The 9,612-nt window shown below is 41.5% G+C and overlaps 3 protein-coding genes across 3 annotated transcripts; 1 reads left to right on the top strand and 2 right to left on the bottom strand.

Annotated features, from left to right (window-relative positions):
* Nucleotides 1-95: 95 nt before the first annotated feature.
* Nucleotides 96-3,649, bottom strand: si:ch73-261i21.5 (zona pellucida-like domain-containing protein 1). The gene is made up of 7 exons (XM_062535931.1): nt 3,461-3,649; nt 2,925-3,109; nt 1,802-1,882; nt 1,503-1,674; nt 1,037-1,148; nt 683-712; nt 96-495 (listed from the first exon to the last, which is right to left on the bottom strand). The coding sequence occupies exons 1-7, from the start codon at nt 3,647-3,649 to the stop codon at nt 329-331; spliced, it is 936 nt and encodes a 311-aa protein (XP_062391915.1). The 3' UTR covers nt 96-328.
* A 3,562-nt stretch (nt 3,650-7,211) lies between these two features.
* LOC134079531 (histone H2B 3) lies at nt 7,212-8,049 on the bottom strand. The gene has a single exon (XM_062535620.1). The coding sequence runs from the start codon at nt 8,047-8,049 to the stop codon at nt 7,669-7,671; it is 381 nt and encodes a 126-aa protein (XP_062391604.1). The 3' UTR covers nt 7,212-7,668.
* Nucleotides 8,050-8,296: 247 nt separating this feature from the next.
* On the top strand, nt 8,297-9,196 carry LOC134080285 (histone H2A). The gene has a single exon (XM_062536624.1). It carries the CDS (start codon nt 8,359-8,361, stop codon nt 8,743-8,745), a length of 387 nt encoding a protein of 128 aa, XP_062392608.1. The 5' UTR covers nt 8,297-8,358; the 3' UTR covers nt 8,746-9,196.
* Nucleotides 9,197-9,612: the final 416 nt, after the last annotated feature.

Below are 9,612 nucleotides of genomic sequence, written 5' to 3'. Positions count from 1 at the left end.
ATACAATTTGAAGATGATTTCTTTCCTTAAAGTGTGATCGTAGAAAAATAAGACATGCATTTCATAAATACAACCAGTGTATCGTCCCAATAAACCTCAAGAGCAGAAGAGAAAGTGTCCATGCAGGAGAATGGCATGCATTGTATTTGATTCAGCACAGAAAAATGCTTGTATATGTTTATTATATATGATCGCCATATATACGTGGCGTTGTTCCTTGACCTTTATCAGTGTTTTAACCCCATGCAGAGCTGAGTCTTTGGCAGCGAGCTGGATGAATGTTGTTGGATGTCCAGTCAGAGTCCTGTTGTTTCTGTAGATGGTCTCTTCAGCCCCCTTTGTTGGCCCTCAGAGGCAGCAGGTTGTCCTTGCTCCTCTTAGCGAGACGGACCCAGTAGAAAACAGCTCCCAACGTGGCCATACACATGATCGCAATCACCGCTGCTGCTACGGCAATTCCCAGCACTGGGCTCTCCTGATGGCCGGGATCAGAATCTGAATAATAGACACAAAAATATATCACTGGCTTTTTCACCCATCACTCCAAAACATAAATGGGTATATTTAGTGATCCAAAATCCCAAACATAATAGTCATCATTTGAGGCTATATAGCTTTACTGTTCAATGGCTCAATCATACAATCTTTGCTTAAATACTTCATGAATGTAAATTATAAATACCTTCAGACACGTGTCCTGTAGCCACTTCGTCTGAAAGAGAAAAATCAAACGTTATTGTTTGTAAACATGGGTTTAGTGTACTAATGTAGATCTTTTGTTTATCTAAATGCTCATCAAGGCTTAAAATGGTGTCATTAATCTGCTGTTTCTCATCTACTATGATGTCAATCCTGTCATCACTTGGGACTTAACGCCATGTAGTGGTTTGATGCATGCATTTTCACTGTTAGCTGAAGCAAAAATAGATTAACTATTTAACTTCATCGGCTGTTGAGACAGTTTGGTGCATGCAAATACTATAAAAGTAAATTAGAATTGATACTTGCATAGTCGAATAATAATTATCCGTCTTACCGGTGTTGAGTTTAGTGACGATGGGGCCAGAGGTCACCGTAGCTGTGTCGCTCACTGAGGTGCCCTGATCTGACATGACCTCCCTCTTCCTCCTCGAGTTGCTCGAACAGTTCTGAGAGGCGAGAGAGGAGGACAGGTCATGGGGCCCTGCCTGGATATCAGGGAGGCTATACAGTAGGCATTAAAGCCTTCATTCAAAACCTCAGCTTCTCATTGCTGTGTTCCTTTTTATCTTAACTAGTAGAGCAAGGTGCTATATCTCCAGAGCCCAATAATCAAATAGAATTACAATAAATAACAGCATATGTCCACTCATGATAAACAATTCTATTAAAATTCACAAAACTGAACCAATTCTAATGCTGCGGCCACACGTTGGGAAAAATGGGATCTCATTCATAGCAGTAGAGCCACCATATTCTAAATCAGGTTAGGTGTTGCAGTCACCATTCAGGAGTTACCATACCTGCTGCAAAGAGCTGCAGTAGGTCTTCTCACAGAGTCTAGTCTCACAGTGCAAGTAGAAGGTCGAGACCGTCTTGTTCTTATGCTCCACAAAACGGAAGGCCTCGAAGGAGAACTGTGCTTCCTGCGTGTCACCGTTCTGTCCTATCACTGTCTGTCCATCGCGAGTACACCTACAAGCAGAGACTTAGAGACTGTAAAATATGGAATTGGCTCTAGTCACATCTTACGTCTCTCTGATTATTCTACAATTAAAGTAGGATTTAGGATCAGGAGTTAGGATTTCACCCAACAACTCACCCAACAAAGAGGTCATAGTAAGTGCTGTTGACTGGATAAGGGCTAGTTGTGGCATAGCATCGATCCAGCAGCACGTTAAACCTAGGAAAAGATTGCAGTTGATCCAGTGTCCTCAATCATCATGTCCTCAATTATGGTCCTATGATCCAAGCAGTATTGTGTTCACGCCCGCCATCATCTTAATGAGGCAACTAAATCACAAGATCAAAACTGGCAAAAATACTCATCTTTTTTAATTAAGGCATTAAGATCAATTGCCAAAAGATGATTTTAGATTCCTCTTTTAAGTCAACTTTAGAATGGGTTCAAATACTTATTCTCCCCACTGTATGTATCCTTAACTTGGACAGAGGTGTCATATCTACCTATCTGTAAGATATATCCTTAACGTGACAAAGGTGTCATATCTAGTACCTTTCAGTGAGATTTGTAGCCTTGACTTCCACAAAGATTCGTGTTTTCAGTGTCAGGCCTCCGTCTGGGACCTGGAGCTGGGCTGAGTATGCGGCATCCTTTGAATCATAAATAGTTCATGTGTGAGTTACTCATAAGTACACTACAGTACACACAGTAGGCCTTTATATGCAGTATGAATAGAAGTGTTGTATATGCATGTGATCTGTGGTCCTACCTGGAACAGGTGCATGCTTAGAGTACTGATGAAACTCCCATTGTTGTCCTTGATTGCCAGGCTCACACCCGATCTGTGGCAAAAAATAAGCTAGGACTTTTGATTGGGCATTGTATCCTGACAAGTTTATTCATTAAGTCCTGAGGACTCGTGTTCATTTACTGTGATGGAGAATGGTTTTAAAGTTTATCGGTTGTTAGCCCCCCGGATATACATGAGCTGAAAAGTTCTGGGGAAAAAGAGAGAACCTGCATCTCTGCAGTGCAAGTGCAAGAGTTGCATCAGTTTTTCCTCCATTTTCTGAACCTTGAGCAGAACTGATATCTGCTGGGATAACGACTGACATTTGTCATGGTTCCGCTTATGCGAACAGAGCAACAACAACAAAAAAAGCCATTTTCATTATCAATAAATCCCATAGAGTTACAAATATTGCTTATTTTTCTTTATTAGTTCCCATAAGTGACAGAAAATAAAAACCGACAAACTCACACACTCATTTCTGTGTTGTTCACCAGGTACTGCAGGGGGTAGCGGCAGGAGAAAAGATACATCATCTCTTTGCGGTAGGTAATGGTGCCGGCGCTGGGGTCCAGAGAGTTGATAATCCCTGAGATGTTGACGAACTGAATGTTGGAGTAATCTGAGAACACTCCGGAACCCACCTCTTGAGTAATCTGTGAGATTAGAGAACATTTGTCAGGAACATCATCTGTCAAAAAAGGACATTTGGGTTGTGATTTCACTGCATGCCATGCACAGTCCATAGGAGGTAAGACAGGGAGAGAGGGAGAGAGGGAGAGAGGGAGAACAAGTCAGAGGGAGGAAGGGATGGAGGGATGGAGGAAAGGAGGGGAGGAGGGAGACAAACAGACAGCTAGAGGATGAGATGTGAGAAAGGGAAGGATTAAAACGACCTAATTGGAGTGTTCAAATATGCACAAAAAAAAGAGTTCTGATTCACTGAGGGACCATGTGTGAAAACACTGAAAGATAACGATAATGTACCACTTCTCTCTGTGTGTTACCGTGAGTGTGTTGGAGCACTGAGACACAGCCTGGTTGGTGATGGAGAAGTTGAACTTCAGCACAGGAGGGTCTGCGTTTAGATCCGGGGTGCCATGGCAGAGGGGGTTGCTGTACTGAGCGTTGAGCACCATCAGAGACTCATTGTATCCTCCATAGTACACGGGACAGAGCAGGATCTGGAGCTCCATCCTCTCAGTACCACACACTACAGAGATATCAGAGTTCGCTGCAGAAAGTAACAAACAAGCACAGTGGTAAATATAAACAATTACACTAATGAATCTTTTTAACATATTTGTTCACATTTGTTCACATGAACATTCATATTAACTTGCAGTTTACAGCAAATATTTACATATTTATGCACATATATTATCAGTAGCAAACACATTATTCCAAGCAACTTTCAGTATGTGATTAAGAAGGGAGACATGGTATTCCCATATTTAGGAGCATGAAACTTCCTTGGGTGTTATTGATTCAAAAGTTAGATTGTCGAGAAAAAACTACATTAATGCACACATGACTATAGGTGAACTAGGTTTCACTCACTAACTGCGTGTCAGGCGTTTCTAGGGCACAAGTGATCATTTATGCCCTTAAGGCAGAAATGCATAAGACCATGGACTCATGTTGCTGGGTGGTTCCAGCTGTGCTTTCTCAGGTGTGAGGCAGAGGAAAGGTGAGCTGCCTGCTCGCACAGTATAGTGGGAAAGGAACGGCGCGACGGTGGTGGCGCGACAGCGAACTCTTCCACTGACCTGGCTCTCGGAACGTGGGCTGGGTGTTGCATATGTGCTGGGCCTCTCCGTGCTGGACGAGCAAGGCAAGCTGATACACAAGCAGGGACAGCCACATTGTCCTCTCGCTGCAAGGGAAAACCCGCCACCACAGACATAATCTCACCTTGACCTCATTCCATGTGGAAATCTTTAAAAACACTGCTTTCACTGTTTTCATATGAGTTAGAACATGTTATAAGTGTTACAGGTCATGATGAAGTGGTTCCATAATAACATGTCATTCAAATGTTCTAAATATTTCGACTACAACTTCATGGTTGTTTGATCTACTACAAATAAAACTTCGTAACACATTCCTGAGATCATGATTCGAAACAAAGCTTGTAACCCAGTAATAAACAAATTCATAACATGGAAAAAAGCATGGAACATGAAAGTCCAGGATTGATGTTGTGAAAAGTTTAAATTCAACTGTTTGACCAATTCAACTAAGTTAGTGCAAATGTATCTAAACAAATAACAAAAAAAACTAACAAAAAAAATCCCATTTTATGACATTCCTGTTTTAAGTTGATATATTTGACAGAAGAATTGTACCTTGTCTAGTGTGCCTTCGGCACCTGCTCCTCTTCTCTGTCTTTGCCTGATGTGGTGTGAGGACCCCACCTATTTATACCGGCCTCCTTTCTGATGAAAGGTGTCAAAAGGATCTCCGGAAACCACACTCAGCTTTACGGGAGGGTGGGGGGCTGTGTGGAGCCAAGAGAGCAACTTGAGTGGATTTATCAGAAATGCTATATGCTGCTTAGCTGCATCTGATATGTCTGGAAGTGACTGTTTTGCCCTTGGGTTTGGATTTAGTTGGCTGTTTTTCCCCCTTTTTACCTAGATGTCAATATGAGATCAGATCATATTATGGGTAGGCCTATGATGTTTTTCACTTTGGTAGGAAATCAGATCATTCTTGTTTGTAGATGCAGAGGCTAACAACCGGCTTTATTAAGACTGACATGGAGTATGTATGAATGCCATAAATGACACAATTCAATTCTCACTTTCTCTCAAATTCTCATTCTCAAGTCTGTGTTTGCTTGTTTGAAAAACACCTTAGGTATAGGTTTACCTTATTCCACATGAACGTTTCCTCATGAAGAACAAAGTGTTTCAATATAGTCATGGACATTTTGATCTTTTCCCCCCTGCTACACTATATCTTTATGTTTCACTGTCTAATTGATACTTGCAAGGAAACCACATATTATGGCGCTAATATAATACTGGTAAAGAATCCAATGAATCTAAGCCACCCAGGACAATTAGACGCTACATTAGTGACATGTAGATGAAACACTATGCCGTTTATGTTCAAGCACATCCTATAAGCTTATCTCTAGGGCCTAGGCGTAGGGTCTTCATCTGGAAAACAGATCTGTCCAACGACACCTCCATTCCGTATTAAGAATGGAATCACTTCTGCACCAACTGCTCTCACGTCACCACTCAAGCACTGAGGACACCTCACAACATGGGCTTAAACAATAGACTGTGTGTCATCTCACAAGCCCCTGCTGTATGGTTCTGTGCGGCTGTATCACACCAGTGATATTCCATCACTCGTAACTGTTCATGGATCTGGCACGCAAGATATGGTCGTTCAGTGGGACTGAACTCCTCATGGCTCTGTTTTTCATTTTCTTTACTAAAGTAAGAAAGAAGACTACACTTACATCAATAAACAAATATTTATGCATGTGGTGCCTTGTGTTTAATTCAGTTTTGATGGATAGCTAACCCTAATGTTGTCCTCAAATCTTACCGACATTCGTTGTCCTTAGGGTCAATTGAGCCCAGCTATAAACTCTCAAAATATGATTATAATTCATATTGTTACCCAGTTTTTTTGTGGTAGGTACTTAATAAGAGTGTAATAACCACCATCAAAAGCCTTACAAAACAATCTCACCCCCCCTTTATGATCCCTGGCACCCTGGCTGGCAATATTGCCCATCCAGTGTCAACAGCCCAAAGGCTGACTTTTTTGACTTTTTCCAGACCTGCCAAAATAACTTAGGCCTATATGTAATATGTAGCTGTGTAATAATGATAATAACTACATGTTCTCATACTATTCCAATAATAATATCCATAATGTGTCAAATATTCATTTACCTCAGGTTTCATAAAAATGGGGTCAAATTGACCCCAAGAACACCAATGTAACATTTTTTTGTACAGGACATATTTTTGTGCAAATTTCATGTTTACTCTGTTTTACCCTTCAAATGAGGAAAAGTCATGAAACATCAAGCAAAACAAAAAAGTGAACCATATATTTTATGATGTTAAACATTGCTTGCAAGGACAGCATGAGGGTTAATCGGCATGAGGGTATCAGAAGGCCTGCAGCAACACACGTTTTTACTTGATACATTTCAGAGGCTTAGGACCTCTCTGTAATGATATGTTGACACACTTATGAAGATAAGACTTTTGAACAAATAAATGTGGAAGTTGGATAACTTTCCATAATTACCTCTGATTAAATATCCTCTTTTATTCAGATTTTCAGGTCAGATTTAATGCTGAAATTGCGCACACAATGTGAAACTTTGATACTGTTTCTGCATCCGATTGGAATGTTCCATTTGGTTTTGTTTTCATCACCTGAGGGTAGGGAGTACTTTAATAGTCTACTAATACATGATTAAGCCTTGTCCCTGTATTGTATCTTTTAGTAACACTACCTTCTTTAAACATCACAGGGAACAACTTCTTTTTGTTAAGTACTACAAGTGCCCTGATTTCAGGCATCGAGTGTAGAAACATATCCACAATCAGATCACAGGTAGCCTTGACTCTGTATGCAGTCGACTCTGTAAGACTACTAAATAAGCAGAAAAATGCATGCGTGTTGTAGTAGTGTGTGCATGTGTCCCCTTCATAACTGAGTTAAAATGAAAAGGATGTAGATATGCAGTTTATTCAAACGCCAACTCGGGTTGTACAACACGACATGATTTTTGAAGAAGAATTATTCCACAGTGGATGAAATGTTCTGTTGCCAAGCAGTCTACTGGCAGATGACACCTGTCACAATTTGCATCAAGGTAACACTGGCTTACTCTTTGAAGAGGGAGCGGCTTCTCCGAAGCGGGACACTACACATGATGTGTATATTGGCTGCAAATGATTTGACACATGCATTAGAAGCTACTGCAATTATATAACGCTTTTTGTCCGTTTGCAGGAAGAGAGTAGCCTAAGCCAGGTAACAACACCAAATAAATCACATATAGCCGTGAGTTTTTAGACTAGTCTACATTAACATCAAATTTGCACCGGTAATAGCGCGCTCTGAACCATTTTGATGGAATTGTGACTGTGGCAACAGTTAGTCGATAAAGCTCAAATCTTCCTGCAGAAAATAATGTATACGTATCTTGAACTCCTTGTCTTTGGCTGTTTCACTTGGAGCTTGTGTACTTCGTCACGGCTTTGGTGCCTTCAGAGACGGCGTGCTTGGCCAACTCCCCGGGTAGAAGCAAGCGCACCGCAGTCTGAATTTCTCGGGATGTGATTGTCGAGCGCTTGTTGTAGTGGGCAAGACGTGACGCTTCGCCAGCGATGCGCTCGAAGATGTCATTTACAAACGAATTCATAATGCCCATTGCTTTGGAGGAGATGCCGGTATCTGGATGGACCTGCTTTAAGACTTTATACACATATATTGCATAGCTCTCTTTCCTTGTTTTGCGGCGCTTTTTATCTCCTTTCTTCTGTGTCTTGTTAACGGCCTTTTTGGATCCCTTTTTTGGGGCAGGTGCAGACTTTGCTGGATCTGGCATAGCTTTAACTTCGTCGAATTCAACACAAACCGAAGCTCAGCCTCTGTATATGCCACACTAAATATTTATAGTGCTATAATTTTAATTTAGCTAAACAAAATATGCTTTGCCATTGGCCATGGCTTTAAACGTCATATGCGTAACATTCTATTATTGGTGAAAACTGTGCAATACAAAATGACCAATCAGAGAAAACCTAGCGGTATATATACCAATCCCAGTTTACATCATTGTTGAATGGCTGTGGAGAGTCTGGGTGGAAATATATCCTGCTTGATCGAAAAATAACGGTAGATTACAGTAACAGCAATGTCCGGGAGAGGCAAGACAGGAGGGAAAGCGCGCGCCAAGGCTAAATCACGGTCGTCAAGAGCCGGTTTACAGTTCCCTGTAGGACGAGTCCACAGACTTCTTCGCAAGGGTAACTACGCCGAACGCGTTGGCGCTGGAGCTCCAGTATACTTGGCAGCTGTACTGGAATATCTGACAGCTGAGATCCTGGAATTGGCCGGCAACGCCGCCAGAGACAACAAGAAAACAAGGATCATTCCGCGCCACCTGCAACTAGCTGTGCGCAACGACGAAGAACTTAACAAACTCCTTGGTGGTGTGACCATTGCTCAAGGAGGAGTACTGCCAAATATTCAGGCCGTGCTTTTGCCTAAGAAAACGGAGAAACCAGCAAAAAGCAAATGATCCCAAGTAGCCTACCGTGGGCACGAAAGCCCAGCGCCTCTGAGAGAAAACATTCGTTGTCAGTCTCTTATAAAGAGCATTTCCTACAGCGCTGTTATGGGTTGAAAAACGTTTAGTGTGATTTGAAAATTGTGTAAGTTCATTTTCGTTAGCTCAAACTCTTTAGTGAAATCGTAGCAATTCGGCAGGCCCATTTGACGCACTCTATGAACAGGACCAAAGAGGTATGGAGCACAGCACAACGACGAACAGCCATTTTGGACCTCTATGTGGATTGTAAAGTGAAGTGGGATTCATGCCTTGAACTTGTCACTACCCGGTCAGTGACCGACAGTTTGGCGTAGTATGGCTTTAGGCAGACTGATGTCATATAGATTTGATTTTGCTTTATTCATCGTGCTGAACTGTAGGCAATTGTGTTTTCAATAAATGTTTTGTTAAGGTGTTTTAAGTCCTGGTGTCTTACTGCGCTCGCAAAGTAACAGCACACAGTCATATCAAACTTTTCCGCACAGATAGACAAGAAACGTCAACATACAGCAATATAGGCTACCATTGACATGCAATGAGAATAGTCTGACACCCAGAGGACAGCTTTGACATTGCAGGCCTGTGGAGTTTTGGCTGTCTGTCTCCAAGATACAACAAGGTGACCATTTAAATTGATACGGGCATAGTTAGACATGTTGGTCTATATAGTTACCATAATGATGTTCATGTAGAACTTGGGATGCAGGATATACAGTTTTGGGTAAGGTTGAGACATCAGTTAGCTAGACTAGACCGTTTAAAACCTTTAATATGGCAATGGAAATGTATCCATCATAAAAGTTGTGACTAATCAGTAAAATGTTTTCATTAATAATG

This window comes from Sardina pilchardus, chromosome 5 (genome assembly GCF_963854185.1).
Source record: "Sardina pilchardus chromosome 5, fSarPil1.1, whole genome shotgun sequence".
NCBI classification, from domain to species: domain Eukaryota; kingdom Metazoa; phylum Chordata; class Actinopteri; order Clupeiformes; family Clupeidae; genus Sardina; species Sardina pilchardus.
Note: the sequence above shows the minus strand (reverse complement) of the source record. Positions and strands in the feature narration are given on the sequence as shown.

What these genes read in the sequence shown, in the direction of transcription:
- si:ch73-261i21.5 (XM_062535931.1), bottom strand. Translation starts at nt 3,649, where the DNA reads ATGGAGCTCCAGATCCTGCTCTGTCCCGTGTACTATGGAGGATACAAT. An exon ending in ACTGCAGCTCTTTGCAGCAG is followed by an intron (nt 1,149 to 1,502) that starts GTATGGTAACTC and finishes CTCGCCTCTCAG; the next exon opens with AACTGTTCGAGCAACTCGAG. An exon ending in CGTCACTAAACTCAACACCG is followed by an intron (nt 713 to 1,036) that starts GTAAGACGGATA and finishes TTTCTCTTTCAG; the next exon opens with ACGAAGTGGCTACAGGACAC.
- LOC134080285 (XM_062536624.1), top strand. Translation starts at nt 8,359, where the DNA reads ATGTCCGGGAGAGGCAAGACAGGAGGGAAAGCGCGCGCCAAGGCTAAA.
- LOC134079531 (XM_062535620.1), bottom strand. Translation starts at nt 8,049, where the DNA reads ATGCCAGATCCAGCAAAGTCTGCACCTGCCCCAAAAAAGGGATCCAAA.